We start from the raw sequence: 21,282 nt of genomic DNA on the forward strand, positions 1-21,282 counted from the left end.
CAACGTCCTGTTCCAAAAACATCACGGCTGTGATGATTTCATGTTCTGATTGTACTGTGGAAGCAAAAATTGTATAATTGTGTGCTAGAAATTCTCAAAGTGACGTGACATTTAAGACATTGATCGGATGGCGGTGCAATCCTGAATAATAAAAACAAAAAAACAAAAAACAAAAAAAACAACCCGCTGGATCAGGTGACAACGTTTCAGTCCAGCTAGCAGGGAAACTAATATATAATGGAGGACATTAAAAGCAAAGTGGCAGCAGTTTGGCTAAAAGGGCATTGGCCCAGTGTATTATTTTTGGAGAAGCCTAGTTACATTTATGATAACAGAACGTGTTGCTGTCTGGTCCATATCTGGTACTTATGTGTGAAGTTATGCACAAAAAGAAGAAATTAGCATGACTATATATATGACAGCAGTATGCAGTAGATGCTTATTTAAATGAAACTTCTGCAAATACAGATTTTTTCAGTTTTACTAAATAACGTAAATTTATATTGTTAAATATATGCATCACATTGTACTTTACAAAGCTAGAAAATATTTAACACAATATTTTAGATGAACCTTATGTTATCCTACATAAAAGAATGTTTCTCACTGTGAGGAAGAGAGGGGAACCAGAGGTTATTAATTTAACACCAGTATCTGATCATTACAAAAGCCAAGGTATCGATATCTATATCTTACCTTAAAAAGGGGGCGGGTCTGACAATTTTGAAATTTAGCATTTGAGCATGCACTGCCATTTCACACAATGTAAATGAATAGATGATAAAATTAAGTGTGATTGACATCAGAGTTTGTAACTGTGTGTGTCTTTGCAGGCTGAGAAATTGCTTGTTAGCACAAAAAAAAAAAACAGTAAAATAAATTCAGATACATTAATATAATATAAACATTATTCACATCTGAGTCCAGTGGGTATATTTCACAACAAGCTAGTATGAACAGGTTTGAATGCATCTCAGTGAATGAGGAACATATGTGCTAACAAATCCCCCATTTATGTGTGTGGACTTAAGAATGAGCAACCTTTAGATCAAAGTTGAGGGTAAACTTCCAGGTGCTTCAAAATGTCACATGCATAGAGATGAAAGTACAGGAAACAGTGCAGTTGTGCTACAGTCCACCGATTCAGACCACATTCATTTTCACATTTGGTCCTACTCTGCAGTTTGAATAGCTGACAATGAAGCAGGGCCATTTCAGCACAGCTGGCACTTTGACTTTCATTGTGGGGACAGTGTGGTAAAAGATGATGTCATGTTGGTGAACCTAAAAGGTCATAAGGTGAAATATAATACTCTTAACTCTGTCCACCATCATCAGGCTAAGATCTAAAAATCATGTGAACCAAAGTCCATCACCACACCCGTGGCACTGTAAGCCACTTTGGACGGAGTTTTCCACCAAATGGCAAGCATTATGTCTATGAGTGGGTTCAAAGTACTACAGTGTATGAGAAATTATACACTGCACAGACTATTGCTGTAGTCAAATCACACTGAGCTGCAGCAACGAAAGATAAAGTGAACAATTTTTGCTCATATTGAGGGCTTTTCCTGGCTTAAAAGGGGCCTTTGCATGGGGATGACTGTACGTGAACGCCTGACTGGTCTGCAAAGCAAAAAGTCTGTTACTTAACGTAGCAGAAGTCTATGCATTTTGCACTTGGACATTGGATAAACAAAAAACGTATTTTAGGTTTGAGTAAACTACCAAAAAGCATGTTAAGATTTTGTATACATGCAAAAATTTTGATATATTAACAAAACAACAACAACAACAAAATAACAGCACAGTAGATCTTGTGTTTGTAAATCGAGTTTTGCAGTCAGAGGTAAGCTTGTGTCAGAACGTGACAGTTCTGCAGTAGCATCTCTTTATTAACCACGTAGAAAACTCAATTTAGTGCCACATGGCATCCACATTTACCCCAAGTATTCCTGACCAATAAATGCACTGTACTGGAAAACACCCGCAAACATGTTTTCAGGTGTCTTTAAAGAATTACTTTCTGAAATGTGAAACTATAAGCAAAAGTGAAAGACAAACTTAACCCAATCTCTTAAAATATTTCTTTTTTAATTAAAGTTCCATTTTCAAAAACAGATGACTGGGCTGTCTTATTGAGTTTACTGTGATTAGAATTTGCTGATCAGTGGAAATAAATATCACCTTCACATGGACACTATTTTACACTTTTTTTTTTTCAAGAAAAAAAAAATCATCTCTAGGAAACACTTTCTATACATTTTATATAGTAAGGCTGGCATTACCACAAAAATAATAATGATGCACTTTATTTCATAAAAACAAACAAAAACAAAAAACTGGAGTTCAAACCCATTCAGAGGGCAAACTGGACTCACTGGTGGACAGGGTCTGGCCTAGGCTGCATGCCCGACACCATGTTTTTACACTGTAGATCAATTTCTATTGATATTTTATGTAACAGGGCTAAGAACTGGCTTAAGGTTAAGGACATAAAGTGCAGCTCTAGAAGACGTGAGCTGTGAAAAAGAAATCCGACTATAAACTGCCAAAGCTTCAACACACCGACCCTGCCTTGTATAAGCGAGCAGTCAGGGAACAAAATCTAGACTTTCGGGATCACTGCAGACTACATGTAAATATTGTATACAATCTTGCTGTTTTAAATGGGGGGGGGGGGGGGGGGGGATCTCAATAATGCGAACAACAATTATTAACCCTTGGCCCATACTTTTCATGGACAACACTAATAACTGTATTTTTCAAATTAAATTACACCACTGACCAGGATGCCGGGTAATGCTAGCTAACAATCTGCTGGGAGGGAGTCTGTTGTTGCTTTGGGGATCCGTGAACACAGATGGACGCTGAAGAAACAACAGCAACAAGACTAATTTTGCATCATTTCTGGTCATGCTGCCTCTGTGCCAGACTTGCCCTGGAGGGGAGGTTTAGGTTGCCCCACCCACCCACAATTACAGTGAACCAGGTTGGACAAAGACAAGAGTACTCAAGACTGACAGTTGTTTTGCATGACGTCCATACAATTTGTGTCACCAAAAATTGTAATTTGTCCAAATGGATTTTATCATGAAGCTGAACTTCTTAGTGCTTATGTGGGAAAGTTCAGCTAGATGTTAACTGTGACATGACCCATTAATCCGTGAATTTCTCTAGTTCTCTAGTGTTGAGTGTTTTCACCTTCGTTATCCTGGTGAAAATAGTCAGGGGGTGCATATGACTGTGACACTACTCGCACAAAGCCTCGTCAACACAAGTTACTATCCAGTGAGGACATCCTGGATAATCCTCTGACACTTAAACAAAATTTGCTTAAAAAAAACCAAAAAAAAAAAAACCACCTTAATGCTTGATTCATTGTGATCTGAAACAGGTGGCTGAGCCCATAAACTCATCAGGAAAGTATTTACTGGGGTCAGGAAGGAGAGAGGTTTTTCCATAGACATTTATAGAAGCGCAAGTCTATTTGGAACCACAGTTATTGCCCCCTGGAGGTCGTTAAAAGAATGCAGATATATCTATGGTCAGTGTAAAATACTGCATTGGTGAAGCATTTCTAACGTAACAGGGAAATTCTGCATACTTGTCACTAATGAGGTAGGTCACACAACTTCAACATTAATGCACAACTCTGCTAGCTCACCAGAGCTACTTCACAAGGAATGTGCTACTGTGCTCAGAGCTCATAGCCCTTTTTACTCTTCAAGTGTAACTCATCAGATCATTCTCTAGGCAGAACATTAGACTACAGAGAGGCGGCTATATCAGAGCCAAAATTTGTTTTACACATTTTAAAAAAAAATAAGTACACCAGTAATTGGGGTAAAAAGAAAAAAAGCTGCATATGGTACCTGACAATCAGCCAATGCCCGGAAGAAACTTTGCCTGACACAAAAAATGATTTGACTTATGAATAATGGGCTGATTAACTTCATTCATTTCAATCTGTCTGCTTGACAGTTTACAATCATAAATGTCTGTGTTTTACTTACTTTTGTAAGTGAAATAAAAGTGACAGGCATCTTTGTGTCATATCTTTATTTTAATGATCAATAACTTATTCTGGCAATCTTATCGGTTATTTGTTTCAGTTGTTTTTCCACCTTTAAATTGATCTATATGCCACATTTTTCACTTCCGGGAACCATGAGACCACTTGCTGATGTGGCCCATAGTACTTGTCATCTGACGCCTCACAGGCGTGTTTGTACTGTGGGGTCACATCCGTGAACGAGGGTCAAGCCTCTATCATCATCACCACTGACATGGAACACTAGTCTAGGTTAGAGGTTGACTCTCTCAGAGGACCGAGGTATGCATGGCATGCCAACAGAGCAGGGGATCAACACCAGCTCAGGTGAAATTCACCATGCTTGGTAAAGCTGCCCACTCAGTTGTTATTGAAGAGACTTAGTTTCCTGCCTTGCATGCTACACTAGTCAAGGCTGGAGGTCATCTCATTCAAAGAACTGAGGAATGTGAAACACGTCACAAACATTAAATTCCACACACTACTCCATAATAACTATCGTGCTGCATTGAGAAAAGAGGGCACCCATTTAGTTAAAGGTAAGAGTGAAAATCTATTAGAATTTGACAAATGGAAGGAACACTGCCCCAGCTGCTGAGGCAGGAGTAGTCACTTAGGTTAACCAAAGCAGAATGAGCCTGTTTTGCCTCAATATACAGGAAAAGCAGGCCTTTCTTATCACAGAGTGTTTCAAACACTAGCTTGACAGAGCGTGGTTAGGAGTGTTTTTTCTACAAAAATACGGGGGCTACAGAAAAAGTAGTATTCTTTCAGCAAAAAAGAAAAAGTGCACTGCTGGCCTGTGAAAGCATACTGCTACAGAAAACCGGCCACAGGGTCAATATTTGGCAGGAGAAGCAGCCAGTTAAATAAGGTTTAGTCAGTGAAGCACTGGGTGCTGCCTAAACTCTCATATGCTCCTTCACTGCATCTCCATATCTCTTCCAAAGATCAACTGGGCATGACATGAAACAACATAAGGCCAGGCTCTGCTATCCATGTGCAAGGCAGCATGGTGAGGTTTAGCATATGTTCAGTGTACATGCATCTATGTATGGAGTGAGAGTCAGTCTAAGCAACACCTGACCATTTCTCTCGCGTGGCTTCTCCTGGGAGTGACGTGGCCGCTGTTATAACTAAAATCAGGTCTTTCTGCCAATTCTCTCCTTTCAAAAGAGCAAATAAAGTAAAGGAGCCAGTATTTCACTCGAGCCTCTTTATGACTGCATAACTGCACTTAAAGATAGGCTTAATGCATAAAACCTCCTTCAAAGCAAGTGCCAGCCTGACTCCAGACTTACTTGTTACCCACCCCAAAAAAATAATATGCGATCACATTTTAGCACATTTAATGGCATGACTATACACCACACAGTGACAACATAAGTTAGGCTATCAAGACAAGTCATCCTGAATCAAACGCACGTGGTGAGCATTTGTTGACCCAGCACAGACAAAGTTGCTGAAAATCTTGTTTTTACCTCTGGAAACTGGAGAGTCTGGGGGGCAAGACGACTCCTTATTTTCGGGGGACAGTCTTTGCTTAGCATTTGCACTTCCTGAACTGAGTGTCGGACTGGAGGGGGGGCTGGAGCCCCGGCTGTGGCTCGTGGCTCCTCCGCACAGGGTCTGTGGCCGCGTGGGACTGCTCTGACCCGCACGAAGGAGCTGGTAGGGCACAGTGGCACGGATGGGGTGCAAACGGCAGCTGTTGTTGTTGAAGGAGCCGGGGGAGCCCGCATTGCTGCGTCTGACCCTCGGCTGCTGAAGCGAGTTGCTGGGGGCTGACATCCTCAAAGTGACTGTAATTCTTATCGCAGTGGGGGGAAAAAAACACGTACTGCCAAAGTTGCTGTTTTTCTGCAGAAGGAGATGGTGGTGGGGAGAATGGGATGGGGTGGGGGCGGTAAGAGAAACATTAGCTTGTTAGCAAAAAACAAAACAAAAAAACAAAAACGTTAGCTTCCTTTAAAAAAATCAGCTCATTCGTTCGAAGAAAAAAGTAGGTCAAAGACGTATTATTACGGGATAAACTTACCTGTTAGATACTAACAAATGCCGTCGTAAGCTGCAAACACAACATGGGCAACTTTAAAAGTTGTTTTGTAATACTTCTCATTACGTTTAATTCGTGTTTTCCAGCTCTCTCTGCGTCTTCCCCATCCTGTCCACTCACTCTAAATGACAGTTCTTTCTACCAGACTACTGGCTGCTGCCTGTGGGCGGAACACAACGCTCAATTCCGAGCGTATGATTGGACACTGGGGGTGTACAGTAACGACGCTGATTGGTCCAAATTTATGTATTGGCTATATTCTCAGCCAATTATATCTGTAAATATTTTATCTGTACATTATTATTATTATTATTTTAATTACATGAAGAGCATATAGCTCCAAAATAAATATTAAAACTTTGAACGAATAAAAACTTGTAAAATGACTTCATGACATTATTCATTATTTTGTCAGCTTCAGATGTAATTTCACACTGAGGTGAATGGCTTTTCCTGCAGGCACCCTCTGCACCTCTTTACAGGCAGTGTAAACTTAGTCATCAATTTCAGCTCCACAGGAAATTTGGACCACCTCAAAGTCTATATTTATTAGCTGTTGTCCCTATATGACTCACTTAGCTCCTTATTTTATTGTATTTAGATTGTTTTGCAATCTAGATTTTTTTTTTGTTCTACTTTCTATTTAACTGGCAATATGAGAAGATATTTCGATACATTTTGTCACATTGTATTGCTTTATTGAGCTACTTCACATCATTTAGTTTGTCACACCCAACCAGTTTATCTTAGCCTCATTTAGTGCACCGCCCACTAATCCAGAACCACCTTGCTTTGAGGAAACAGTGCTAAACACTGCAGCACCATAACTGTTAATCTCATTTATCAAGCGGTTTCCCTTTTGCAGAGGACTGGAAAGTTTATATCTATATTTGATTTTAAAAAACATATATATTTATACGAATCAACTCTGAGCGGCCTTGACCTTGTTTCACCTACTTTCCTTGTCTCTGTTAATGATACTGTGCATAAGTGACTTGAGAGCTTGCTTATGTGACTTGACTCAGGTCAAATTCCTTTTATGCTTAAAGATATTTGGCAAATGAATGTGTGTGGTGAGACGGTTGGTCATCTGTTCCTTTTCCAATGGCAGAATCTCACTCTCAAACTTCAGGCCAGCTCCAGATGACAAAACATCTTTATTCCACGACAACTGGCCAAACTACATTTGTTATGTTTAGAAACATAAAAGTGAAAGTTCCAGAAAAGCAGCCAACTTGGAGTGGAATTATTTGTGTGCAAGCTCTTGTTTAGAAAATCGGGATGCTCAAAATCTATTGTTTTTTTTCTTTCTCACCATCTTCCTGAATGCACAGATTCTGTGGGAGTTCCCATGGGAGAATAATGAGTGACTCAATGAACAGAAAGAGTGAGCATGTGACAGAAAACCCACGCTAACTGCGTCTATGAAACATAATAATGTAAAAATAAGCCTTATAAGGTTATGGAAAAACACCCCCATTCAGCAGTGCTCTAATTTGTCAGTCAGAATTTATTTCAAAGGGAAAACACAAGAAACAGTGAAAGGATGAAATTCCAGCCAATCTGTTTTCGGGATGCTACACGACTTGCCAATTTGTCAGCTCCACTCCAAAACAGTTCACAAAAGGGCACGCAGACTTATAAACCTCCCACACTGAGAAAAAGATTCTGGTGAAAGCAGCATACAGTAGTTCCTGTGCCCCCCTCCCATCACCATCACCACCTCCTCCTCCTCACTCCATGACTAAGTGATTTAGCCAGCTCTAGTGCAGACCGCCTCTCACTTACAATGCCTCCTTGGGTTAGTGACTGTGCGGGGAGGGTGGCAGAGAAAGAGAGAAAGCCCATTTACAATGTGGTTTACACACAGCCGCTCCCCCCACCACAGACAGCGCCCATCCTTGGATTGATGTGTGGTATGCATAGTTTTTGGGTGCAATTTGGACACCAGAGGGAGAGAGAAAGAAAGAGAGGGCAAGTGTGTGTGCACAGGGTGCAGGAGGGGGTGTGCAAGGCTCGGGCTCTGTTCGCTCGCCCTCTCTTTGAGTCAATAGTGTTCCGGCAGCTGAGGTTCTTTATGAGGGGAACAATCTGGAGGGTCTTGTCAGAGTGCCGAGCAGCTGCTGTTTTCTGGGGCGCTTCTTTCATAGACCACAGGCCTGGAGTGGGCTGGTGAATAAAGACGCACCCTCCCCACACTCTCCGCCTCACCCATCACCACTCCTACTTTCTCCAATTCCTCATCCTCCCCTAGCCACCCCACCCGCACTGCCCCTGCCCTCCACAATGCCAGATGCAGAGTGGCAAAGAGGAACATGAAGAGAGCAAGAAGACTGTTATTGTGTGCTAAACTCCCCACCGTCACCCGGGGTACCGTCCTTTACCCCGAACAATGCTTTGATGAGGTATGTGAATATCCTTTGTAACACAGACGTTATACAGTACAGCGTATTAAAACAAGAGCCAACAAATGTAGCTCAGACATATTGGCACCTGTGATTACATCTTTACATTCTGATGTGTGAGTGGAAAACTTTTTTTTTTTGTAAGAGATCACTATAAATCACAAGATTCCTGATTCAGGCTAAACTGGAAGAGGCTGAATGCAACAGAGCCTCTTGTGTTTGATTTTCATTAGCAGAACATCGAGTGTGCATTCGCTCCCTTTCGGTCATTGATTCAATTAGTCAGATCAGTCACACACACTGCCTCCCTTCTTAATACAGGGCTCAGTTACAATGTTACATTCACTAGACTATATAACTTAACATCATTTCATTCTATTCAATTCAAGCAGCCCGTTTAGAAAAGGACATCGCTGCCACCGTCGCCCCATTGTTGGCTGCCGATTGCAGAGGTGAACCTGCTGGTGTTTGGCCTCAGTTCCTGACAGGCGTCTCCTGTTTAGCTGCTGTCTGAAGGCACAAGATTCCCTGTAGTGTCCAGCTGCATGCATTTACACGTACACGCTGACACTGGGCACTCTGTGTGGTCTCTGTAACACACATATGAAGGTCGGTTAAAACAAAACATGCAGGTAAGTGTACAAAAGCTAGTGTAGAGTTTGCACAGCTCTCTCAGCTCAGAGAAAACAAAAGAGCACAGCATGTCTGTCTCTCTGGATTTTTGATAATGAAACTGTGGTTTGGAGTATGTGGAACAAATTCCTGTAATTTTACTTTTAAATGTAATTTTAAATAAAGCAGTGAAAACACTGAAACTGGTATTACATTTGTAGTAGGAGATAACAGCAGGCAACTTTTTGAGGAAAACTAGAAAAAGCTGTGAAACATGCATTAGGCACGAAAATGAGAACAGGTTGTGGTGCAGGAGGCATAAATACACAAAGGACCAGAAGAAGAACATATTAGGTGTATGAGGTACACATTTACCCTTACAGTTAAAAAAAATTAAGTTCAGAACAAAAACTTTGCTTTCCATAATAATCACTGCACTGCAGACACTCAGCCTACAGGTTCCAACATGGTAGTGCAACAATGCTACGCCAGAGCTAATTTCAGTGACCAGTAACTTCTGTCCTAGTCTTCGTCAATGACCATTTTCTTCTGACAAAAAAAAAAAACAACTAAAAAAAACAAAAAAAACAAGGCGACAACTAAATAATAATTTTTAAAAAACTAATGCACGAGGGAGCAGGCTCAAAAAATTGTGGTAATGTAAGCTGCTCTTGTTCGTATTTGCGCTGTTGTTCGTCCTCCAGGTTAGCTCCCCTGGCAGAGAAGACAGAAATCACAATATGCACAGACTTGGCTTCACTCAAATACAAAAACACAGTTAAAAACAATGAAAAGCTAACAGAACTGTTGTTTGTGCTTCTGTATGTTAGCCTTGTTTTCGTTGCTTCGTTTGGGGTTTTTTTTGCTTCTTCCTCTTCATGGTGAAATCTGCCATTGTTCCCTTTCTTGTTAAAGCCAAATTTTAACCACACAGCATTCTACCTATTCATAGTGTCTGAGCAACTTCTGCCTTCAGTAAATTCCAGCAATCTTTTACACCACACAGCCGAAGAGCTATACAAAGGGAACAAAGACTAAAATAAAATTTGGTTTCCAGTGTAATGCGAGATTTATTTTTAAATTATTTTGCTCACACCGAGTATCTATTAGAGCTGTTAAAAAGTGAACTGATTAGCTCAGAAGTTAGTAGGTTCAGGCATCAGACTGACTTTCTGGAACAGCCATCCCCTTCAGATCATCTGCCTCAATAACTGCATTTAAATCTTGACTGAAGCCAAATTTATTCTAATGTCGGTCTACGTCTAAGTTATTAACTGTGTCTTTTGTTGATTCTTTGTCTGCCCCCTTGTAATCTGTAATACCATTTTCTAAGTTGTTTCTAGGATGACTTCCTTTTTTTTTTTTTTTTTTAAATCACATGCTGTGCACCACTTTGGTCAATGCCTGTTTTGTAAATCTGTTACATAAATAAATTGACCCGACTTGCTTAAGTGCTGCATATCTTTCAGCATTCATTTCATTTTTCTACCTCTTTTTTTGGCTATGATTGATTTTGTAAAAGTACTTCATATGACACAATGCAAAACTTCTTAGCAAACTTTAAGAGAGACTGTTCAGAGGTTATTTATTGTTTATGTTAAAGAAATAAAAACATGAACTTCAGCAGCAGATGCGTCTGAAGAGTTTCTGAGCACATGCATCCCTCCTACCTGAACCAGCTGAGCATGTGGCCAGCATGGCCACCATGTCGACAGTTGTGACACCAGGTAAACCAGTTATTAAACTGAGCCAGTTTGTTCTCCCTTGTCAGGTCCACTTTTTCATCTGATTTACCAGTTCCTGCAAAAAAACAAAAAAGAAATAAAATATCAGTAAAGTTATAATGTTATCCTATTATGAGCAATAAGGAGAAAAGGCTTGACACTAAATGTCCAGGTGCTACCTGTGCTTAAATGCAGATCAAAGTCCACACATTAACTCAGGTAAATGCTCAGTTAAGTGTTACAGCCACTTAAGCTGCTCCAAGATGTGTGCCTGTTACTGGAAATATCAGCTGAGCATCTGTCCACATAGTCCAGTTTACCTTGGCAATTGGAAACAGGTGTGCCCATGTTCATGAGGCAGAGGGCACAGCGTGGCAGCGGTTTCCTGCAGCCAGGGCAACTTGTGACTTTTGACTTGGTGGGTGAGCCGCTGACACCATATTGGCTGAAGCCGCGGCCTTGGTGAGGTATTGTGGAGCAGCTGTAGGAGATGGACTTCCCACAGAAGTTGCAGCTCACAAACACCTGCCAAAGAACAAACACAAAGGTCGGCTGATAAGACCCGGTGAACATGAAGGTAAAACCAACAGCCGCATGCAGACCAGCTGTCTGGATTTTATTTTTAAGGAAGAGTGAGATAAGTACTTGATAATACAGCAATAATTCCAACAGGCGTAAGAGTGATTATTGGAATTTCAGCAATGCAATGAAGCACTGCCAAGATTTAGCTTAGATGTAATCACATGTTAAAAAACCCTTTAATACCAGAATCTATTGAAAAAAACATTAATTACTTAAAAAAAATATCAACCAATGTGGAGTATGCATAGTATCAGGAACAGATTTCTCCAATACAAAAGGAGAAACAGCACAGACTATACTGACTATACCACCAGGTTTTATGACAAGAAACAGAGGAGAGCTGTGGGTGTTATGAGCTTGGTACAAACTCTACTTGTAGTGTAATAAACAGCACAACCGTCCTACTTTCATATAAGGGTAGTTGTACGTAATACAGTAAGAAACAAGAACAAACACAGAAACAAGACAGACTGCTTTGAGCGTGCAGGTGCTGGATCACGTCACGTGATTTTATGACAGGACACTTTAACACTGTTTTACTGAGAGAATAAAAACGTATCAAATTTCACCTCTAACGTTTTTTTAACTAAACAACAACAACAACAACTGTACGGTGATGAAATATGTCAATGCTGGTACTAATATCAAATTTATAAAAACTGGCATTTCATGGGTTGACAATAGCTTTAACCCACTTCATCTTTCAAATCTTCCTGAAACAAAGCAAAGCGACTGAGTCGATTCTTTGGGATGACACTATAGTGCCAAAAAAAGACTGTAACCATCCTCCAATCGGGGGATGTACAACTTGTCCTGTCCCTCCATGGTTGAAGTCTGTAAAGTCCAAACAGCAAAATGCAGAAGTGACAGAATCGACTGTTCCTGTAATGGCTGTGGTTGCTCTAAAATCAAGTACTAGTTCTATCTTAAAATGTACAAAAAAGCCAGGAAAGCCTGGTTTTTACAGATAGTTTTACCTTAACAACAACTGTAAAGTGGGTGTTTTACTAGTCTGTTAGCACGAATTTCAAGACTTCAAAATACACAAGTCCAAAACCACGAATCAGGTCAATGTGGCTACTTCCATCATTCATATACAGTCTATGTTAAACTGTTATCATTTTCAGATAATATAATGTCACCACGGAATCAGTCAATAACTTGATTTTGTGATGAACCACTATACCACATTCTTTCCCTTCACATCTCAATGCACAGTTGGAGATGGCACTCCCTCTCTGGTTCTTGCCGTTTTTAGCATATTTCAAACCTATGCATTGAGCGGTTGGAATCTGAGATGTGGGTGAAGTTACACTATATCGATTTCAGCATTAAATCACCTGGGCTAGTGGTTTGGAGCTGGGGTCCAGCTTGCCTCTGTGGATATCAAACTCAGCTCGTTTGTGCCAGAATCTCCAAGCGTCCAGCAGGTTGCGGTAGTTTTCAATCCAACACTGGACTCGAGGGTCTTTCAGCACTTCGCCCGGAGAACCCTGTAGAGAGAGATTATTTAGGCTTGTAAGACATTTCAACTTCAGCGGGGGTTCTGCTTGGGAAGGCAGCCATGCCCTTTCTTCTCATCTCTACTAGTTAAATATGTATGTGAGGTACGACATTTCTGTAGCTGTAGGCAGCTTTTGTCTTTTCACAAGCAGGTTAGAACAAGAAAATAAAATGAAGAAAACCCAGAGAGCTGTTTTACAGCATGAAAGGTTACAAACCTGTTCAGCCACTTTGATGTCTCTAGTGTTACTGTACCAGAAACAAGTGCACAGCAGCAAGCAGCTCCACCGAGGCTGTTACTTGTATTGTTACAGTAGGTGTTAGCTGTGAACTTTCACAAACAAAGAGGCAAGTTTTAGCATGTGCACTGATCTTTCAAAGTGTATGGTCAGACAGACAGCTCCTTTCTCTTTATTTGATGCACTCTAGTGTTTGTTTAATTATGAGAGTAGTTCACAACAGCCAGAATGAGAAAATTAGAATGAGGGCAGCATAGTTTTTAGACACAGTGGCAGCTTTCACATATGCACTGCAGGGACAGGGTTGCACTCGAGAATGCAAAAGTCCGATCATATCAGACTATCTGATGTGTGGTTATATTTCAGGGCATTCACCACTGCCTCCTTTGTGCTACTCAGCTTCCATAACTAAACCACATGTAGTACTTATGACACATGTAGTACTTATGCAAAAAACATCCAATTCTGGATGTTTTTGCATTCATATTAGTGTTTCTCAAACAAACTCTGTGAGAGCAAACCATCCAAGTATGATGCAAGAAATTAACACCATCTATCATTAATTTACTAAACATGCTCGTATTTTGAAAGTTCAGTCACTGCCAACCATCTTGCTCTGAAATATCCTCCTTCCAGCTGGTGGGCCACTCTGACCAGGCCAGCAGGTGGAGAGCTGGTTGACATACACCGACATAAAGCTAACTTGACAGCAGAACAGAATAAGAACTAACATCGCCAACTGCAGTCCAAAAAGGTGGAACTGAATTTTTTGACACAAAATAGTTAAAAATTAAAATATGCAAAATGCAAAAGAAAGAGAATAAATTGTGAGAATAAATTTCCGTACAACAATCAGAGCGCAAATCTGCGCCAAAAGCTATTTGCTCAGTCTGACGTACTTGTGTGTACTGGTTTATTTTGCTTTGTGTATCTGTGTGTGTGTATTATTTGTCTGGCTGACAGAGCTACTGTTCATCTTGACAAAGAAACTTATACAATAGAGGCTCATTCTCAAATCTCATGTGCCCTCTCCATTCTAAGCAGGTTTGTGTGAATGAGTGTAAAAATAAGCAGTTCTGTGTAATTTGTCTCTGTACCTTCAGCATGCAGAAGCTGGCAGTCTGGACATCACCAGTTCGGTCCACATAGCTCTCCATAAGATCCACGCCATCTTTAGTTAGTCCGGTGAGCAAAATGCCCTCCAGGTTGCCCGCCTCCTTCATCTCAAGGGTTAGTCTGTCTATGTATCGTGGCAGCTGCAGCAGAGATCCAAAGTTAGCAAACAGCGATATATTCAGACTATATCTGCTGCTGAAAGCTTCACTCTGCAGTTACCTGTGCATCATTGAGAAACATACAGGCAAAGGCCACTCGGTCTCTCACAGCCACGCTGCTCTCATACTGAAACACAAACAAAGAATCATATCTTCCCTTTTAATATCTGTCTCTCTGTCACTATTTGGAGGGGGTGAAGCTTCAGTATAGTGGATACTTTTTACATTAAAGAGTCAAAGTCTTCCTACTGAAACTGGCACAGAAAACTGTGTTTGTGACCCTGTTCTGACCCACAGTGCTGCGAGAAACAAATCATCTGTGACAAATAATCAATTCTCAAAGCAAAGATGGCAAGAAACAAAGTCAAAGTGACTGCATAAATCCTCTTATCACTTTCTGCCAGGAAAAGGTCTACAGACATAAATAACAGTGAGAGGAGCCAGAGGCCAGAATCTGAGCAGCTGCAGGAGGAAAAAAGCAGAAACCAACACTGTGTTCTGGGCACAGACTCCTTTTTCATAGAGGTGTTTTATGACGGAAACGTAAAACATATCTTTTCCTGTGCACCTGAGGATTTTCCCACTAAACACCACTGGAGTATTACCCGAGTATTCATCACTGCATTAAGAATGCCTGACTGCTTTTATGAAGTGGGAACAAAAGGGCCACTGTTGAGAAAAGTGTGCTTAGAAAAAAAAAAAGTTTTTTTTTCTAGCGTTCAAATGTTCGTGATATTAAAGAGATCCAATACCAGCACGCCATCGTAGGCTCCAGGCTCACTGGTGAGAAAGGCAAACATGATGCAGAGGTAGGGGTTCTTCAGCTGCAGCCTCAGAGAGCTGCACATCTCTCTCCACAGGGACGACTTTTCGTCAGTGTAGCCTGACAGAGCCATGGCAACCACATTCAGGTTCAGGTCACCTGTGAGTAATATGAAGTGAAAGAAGCAGATTTATTTACAGTCTGTAGTCTTCACTGTAAGAGCAGCACATCTGAAAAAGAGGATGAAGCTATTTTCACAAATGAAGCCAGATTAATGTTGGAAAAAACATGTCAGAATATTTTCCACAGTTGTCCTTTCGCACATGTAGCACCCAGCAGGAAGTAATCTGCTTCGGACACATCCTCACTACTGGAAATGTTCGGCTCAGTTTAGGGGTAGAGCTTGCAGAAAGCAGAACACTTGACACCCACTCATTGGACACAAATGGACAAAACATTGGGAAGCTGGCAGGTTAGGTCCATTTAAACTCTGCTCTTACTGCAGTGGGCATTTTAGTTGTCATACATGAGGTAATATGTAAAAGTGCTCACGGCTGCAGTGCATGTGTGAAAAAGGTTATGGCAGCTGTTCAAGGTGATGTTTTATTGCTTGGAGGGGGGGAAAAGTGTCCTACTTTTCTTTTTTTTTTAAGGTTAACCTATCCAAAACCAGCTCCATATCCCTTTTGTTATACCGTGGGCTTTAGTTCAAATTTAAACTGCAATTTCTTGCTAAAGAAAAGAACTTTTAATGACTTTGCCTCCCAACGTAAGACCTATCATAAACCCTAACAGAAGTCTCTATACAACACAGTTTTTATTACATATTATTACCTCTAGATATATGACCGGGTGAGGCTCGGAAAATACCTAACTGAACTACTCTGGTATAACAAAATGTTGGTTTAAGGTTGTACATTGGAATCAATACATTGTAAGTTAGAGCTGCAACGTTGAAAGTCCTGAGATGGCTCTGTTGACACATCTTATCTAATGAATCACCCTGTCAGTCTTACTCAGGAAGCACTCATTAGTGCACACAACAGAAAAGCGTTTGACCTACATTGGTGTAATTTTTTTCCTCAGTTAAGGCGTGTGTAAACAGCAGCCTTCTCTCTCCATTTTCATTAAACTTGTGTAAAAAAACGTGTTTCCTGCTGTTACATTAATGAAATTCCCCTTTTTTCAAAGACTTCATTTCATTTTTCAAGAGTTTGCTTGATGTCGAACACAATTTTCATCAATAACTGCTTGTTCAAATTAAACAAGCCAACATGGAAGTAATAGAAAAGCTGTGATTAGGATTTTATCATTGTTTTCTTACATTTTAAAGGCCAAACAATTACAATTACATATACTTGATACATGTACAGTTATGTAGTCTGTCTAAAGTATCTCCCCTTATTAAATTACTTTCTCTCGCCTTCCTCTCATCCCTAAAAGCTCACCTTTCTCTGCCATGGCTCCCTTGTTGAGGATCTGGATTGCCCGCCGGATGTCCAGGTTGAACAGAGCGACAGCAGCCGCCCGCTCCCACTCGTGTTCCTGTTCCAGTGATCGCAGGAAGTTCTCCACATCTGTGTCAGTCCCCCTGCTGATCCAGCCACAGAGCCGCAAGGCAAGGCAGCGCTCCTCGCTGTGGTACCGCGGCACATCTGTCTGCCGGTCCGAGCCACTCCAACACCTGCGGCTTTCGGTTGTCCCTTTGGGACCACAAACACAGGAAGTCAGTTTTTCAGTGTATGAAATTTCAAATAAACACAGTTACTGTGAAGTGTCCTGTGGCACAGACAATCAGTTGGTTATTTGTTTTACCTGAGGTTGTCTTGACAATGTTCTTAATCCCAGAATAAACCACAGACTGTACGTTCCCCTGAAGTTTTAGCTCCATATCCTCCGCACACTGTTTCATATGTGATACTTGCATAGGAAACAGTAACAGTGTGCAGTCCATGCAACATAATACAGGCACATAACAAGGCATCTACAACATTAATCATTAATTATTTTTGTCCTTTGAACAAGGACAAAAATAAATAATGTGTTAATATTTTTACTATGGTTATAAATCGTTTTCATTCATTCATTTTTTTCCTAGTTATTCAAGCCTTGCCTAGAGTGACATTATGTCCCACCAGGGGGCGCTGCCCCACATTTTAATCTATCACCATCTGAGGATGTTCAGAAGCATTCAATGTATTTATTTAACCTCCTAGGACCTGGCGTCCACATATGTGGACATCACATTTTGGGTTATTTAGACCAAAATGCTCAATTTTGCTCTACAAGGGCCCGATATCCACTTACGAGGACATTATACTGCTACTGTTCTATCAAAACTTTAAAGGAATATCCTCATATGTGGAACTCATTTTTCTTAGAAACAAAAATTAGGTTAAAAAAAAAAAAAAAGAAAATCTGGTAATTCTTTGTTTTTACATTCATCAGGTCCCAATCAGCCCAAATATCAAAGAGAAATTAAAAATGCATGCCGTGGCAGAGTTCGGGTCTTAAGAGGTTAAATGCAACCAAAAATGATTCAAAACCTAATTAATCAGTGAATCAACATTAATAACTCAATTTGGAAGTAATTTTACAATCCTTTTTGACTTTACTTGCCAAATGTTCGATAAGAAGATTGAAAGCTCTCGAAAGGTGTTATTATGCCCATTATAGGCTTTATATGATAACCTTTTTAAACATTGAATTCTTTACTCAACTAAATTAAAAGGTTACATTTTGATGTAATAATAATAATAATAATACAAATCTCTACTCTATATAGTCTTTAGAGGAGAAACCTTCAGATGAGGAGAACCATCATCAGAGCAATGAAGCACTTCACTGCTGCTTTGTAAAGTAATAAAAATAACCTGCCCTGCATACAGTTTCAACAGGTGGCTGACTGTTTATCTCTGCCATTAAACAGATTATCAATAAGCCATCATGCAGCTATTTCCATCATTTTATCACCTGAAAGGATATAGAACAGATCATGCCATAAAGACTTAAGTTGGGGATCCTTCCCACCCGCCAGCAAATGGTTCCTCCACACCTGGACGGTATCTTGTCCGTACCTGGACTGAGCCCTTTCCCTCATTTTAGTAGCAATGTCTTTCTCGATCAAACTCTCCACTCCCTCAGCTGAATCCTCAACACACTCGTACAAGTGTCTGCCACACGCCCACATGAGAGAAGTTGTGGAGCTCCATGCCAGTGAGATACGTTCAAACACCGTGAAGTCAGTCATGACACGGTTGGTTGCTGACACCACCACCATGCGGTTCTGGGAGGACTGGTGCCAAGCAAAGCTGCCAATCTGACTTTCACAGGGCTGCACACTGCGCTCAATGATGGTGGGCTCCGTCTCATCACCTATGGGCGTGGGAGTGTGCTGCATGTCGTACAGGCGGATAATGTTGCTGTCACGTGTCAGCGTGGCCAGTAGGCCAGTACGGGTTGGACACCATGCCACCTGAGAACAAAATGCAGAATTTTATCAGCTATAATAAGAAGACTTCTACTGAATAAGCATGCCCTGACTGAGCTTATATAAACCTTTTTAATGCATCTTAATCTTGTTTTTGATATCATTTATTCCCTCTTTTTTCATTTAAATGAAACAGGACTTGGTGATAAAAAAAAAAAAAAAGTAAAGAGTTTAAAATTATGTGAGCATTTCATCACTCTGTCTTTGAACATTTAGGCCAGGGGTGTCCAATCCAAGCCTCGATGGCCAGTGTCCTGTAGGTTTTAGATGTGTCCTTGATCCAACACAGCTGATTCAAATGGCTAAATTACCACCTCAACATGTCTTGAAGCTCTCCAGAGGCCTGGTTATGAACTAATCATTTGATTCAGGTGTCTTGACCCAGGGTGATATCTAAAACCTGAAGGACACTGGGGCTTGAGGCCTGGAGTTAGACACGCCTGATTGAGGCAATCTAAAATTGACAGGTTACAAACAAGCTGACATCTTATTTTCTCATAGAACCAGTGGTTCTCAGAATGTGGGGCATTGAGCAACTGCAGGAGAGGCATGGAATGACCAGAGGTTATTCCCTGAAAAATCAATCTGTGCCTCCCACTTGACCCTGCCAGAATCAGCTAACTGGTACAACAATTTTAGTATATGTAATGCAGCCACACAGAATAGTACCTTAATAGTAAGAAAATATTTTGCCAAGTTACAAACAAAAAAATTTCCAGCATCTTTGACCCTCATAACTTCATGAGAAAATGAGATAACCACATGAAAATTTCAGAGATAAAAATAAACAAACTGTGTGTTTTTTTTTAACTGCAATTGAATCAACTTTAAACCCACTCATTGTCATGATTTTAGTTCCTTAAGTATTTTCAAATTCCGGGTTGTAAAATATGATCATGTCACATCATTTTTGACACAGGAGTCACAGCCAGATAAGAAGCCATATGTCATATGCTATCACTTGTTTTTAAACCAGCCACTTGTCATGCTGACCTTTATTTCACTGAAACTGAACTTGCAAACTTTGCGATGTTAATAAATGCAGAAGGCTGAACATTTACATGGCCAATACACAAAGCTAGTATATTAGTGCATCCTTATTACTGTGGCCTTTAGTTCGTTTTCTAACAAACACCATCCTACCTTTGTGAGTGGCTTGGGCTGCTCCGTCAGTGTGAGCACAGGCTTTTCAAATTTCCTCAGATCCCAAATGGCCACCTGCCCCTCAAAGAAAGAGGCCACGCGGTCATGGAAGTGCGGGTCAACTGTCACACCTTGGATGGCTTTTGTGTTTACAAACGTTTTCTGACTTGTGTTTCTCAGGTCAAATATTGCCAGGTTCCTGTGCATGCCTGCCAGCAATAGCTTTGGGTCACGGAGCAGCCAGCAAAGCGAGAGGCAAGCATCATTCTGGCCTAACTCATACAATGGCTTGGTCACCACTGTGCTAGAGTCCAAATCGACAGATGAAAGGCGAATCTTCTCAGCTGCTACACTGGTCTCTGGGGACAACTTACTGCTGATGTCCCATATGAGGACAGAGAAATCTGCTCTGTGCTTGTCTAACCCAGCAGCCAACAAGTTGCTGTCCACGGGATTCCAAGCTAAAGTGTTGCACTGGCGGGCGTGTTTGGGCACAAACTCTTTCCCCACCAGCTCTTTGCATGCAGAGTTGTGGCTCTGGCCCAAGCTGGTAAGCACAACTCTGCCGTTGGCTTGGCCAACGGCAAGTAAACACTCCGGCTCGTGCTTGGGGTACCAGGCCACACATTTCATATAAGGGGTGTCCGAGTTGATGGCCAGTAATGTAGCAGCAGTTTCCTCGGAGAGTGGTAGGGTGCCAGCCTTGGCTTCTGTGCTGCCCACAGGTCCGATCCGGTACAGTCCCAGTTCGGAGTCGCAGATGACGTAGCGGTCCGGGTGGTGGGGGGACCACAGGATGTCGGGTTTGGAACCGCTCATGATTCAGACGCTAGTAGATTTTCAGGGAAGTTTAACCTCTCCAGCCTGAAAATACGGCAGATTATCACACAAATGAGCAAATGAACAAAGGTCAGAGACTGCGCAGAAATATTAGGCAACCCCCGAGTGCAGTGGTCGCAAGGTGGACAACAGACAGCTCTGAGAAATCTTTTTAACATGTTAAAGTAATGATACACTGAACCAAACCGTCAACATAACCTGAGCTCTGTGTGGAAGTGTAGCACAGTTGGTTTGAATTTAACGCCCAGCATGTTAAAAAGTTGCCGTGGGCAGTTATAGTACTACTTTTAAGTTTGTTGACATGCTAGCTAAACTAAGCTAATGCTAACAGGTAAAGGGAGAGCAAGCGCGTGACCGTTTCGCTCGCGCCAGTTTAACCAGCACTCGAAAACATCTGTTTGAGCACTTCGAGAAGAGGTTTTACTTACATAAACACAACAAAGACGATTTATAGGAATGCACGAGATACAGCTTGAAATACACATGGCAACCTGGAGCCAAAGCGGATGTTGTGTGTTACACCAAAACACGTCCGTGTTATTAGCAACGTCAGCTACTTCATGTTCCGCTAAAGATGTGGTTTACCAGCAGAGGGTG

General features: G+C 41.1%; 2 protein-coding genes across 3 annotated transcripts in view; both read right to left on the reverse strand.

The window, feature by feature from the left end:
- glcci1b (glucocorticoid induced 1b) overlaps positions 1 to 6,242 on the reverse strand; it is a 28,190-nt gene extending 21,948 nt beyond the window's left edge. For both annotated transcript variants that reach the window (XM_085423779.1, XM_085423778.1), the window contains exons 1-2: positions 6,093 to 6,242; positions 5,536 to 5,914 (exon numbers count right to left, since the gene is read on the reverse strand). In XM_085423779.1, the coding sequence (XP_085279905.1) occupies positions 5,536 to 5,845 (310 nt within the window). In that variant the 5' untranslated portion in view covers positions 5,846 to 5,914; positions 6,093 to 6,242. The remainder of the gene's footprint in view (positions 1 to 5,535; positions 5,915 to 6,092) is intronic.
- A 1,358-nt stretch (positions 6,243 to 7,600) lies between these two features.
- mios (missing oocyte, meiosis regulator, homolog (Drosophila)) lies at positions 7,601 to 21,237 on the reverse strand. The gene is made up of 12 exons (XM_085423782.1): positions 21,114 to 21,237; positions 19,846 to 20,709; positions 18,194 to 18,687; positions 17,028 to 17,122; positions 16,661 to 16,915; positions 15,202 to 15,371; positions 14,511 to 14,576; positions 14,273 to 14,431; positions 12,774 to 12,926; positions 11,172 to 11,376; positions 10,798 to 10,927; positions 7,601 to 9,105 (listed from the first exon to the last, which is right to left on the reverse strand). Exons 2-12 carry the CDS (start codon positions 20,662 to 20,664, stop codon positions 9,015 to 9,017), a joined length of 2,637 nt encoding a protein of 878 aa, XP_085279908.1. The 5' UTR covers positions 20,665 to 20,709; positions 21,114 to 21,237; the 3' UTR covers positions 7,601 to 9,014.
- Between the last annotated feature and the right edge of the window lie 45 nt (positions 21,238 to 21,282).

This window comes from Rhamphochromis longiceps, linkage group LG11 (assembly GCF_057381845.1).
Source record: "Rhamphochromis longiceps isolate RC_006_pf linkage group LG11, R_longiceps_female_GT1.1, whole genome shotgun sequence".
In the NCBI taxonomy this organism is placed as follows: Eukaryota; Metazoa; Chordata; class Actinopteri; order Cichliformes; family Cichlidae; genus Rhamphochromis; species Rhamphochromis longiceps.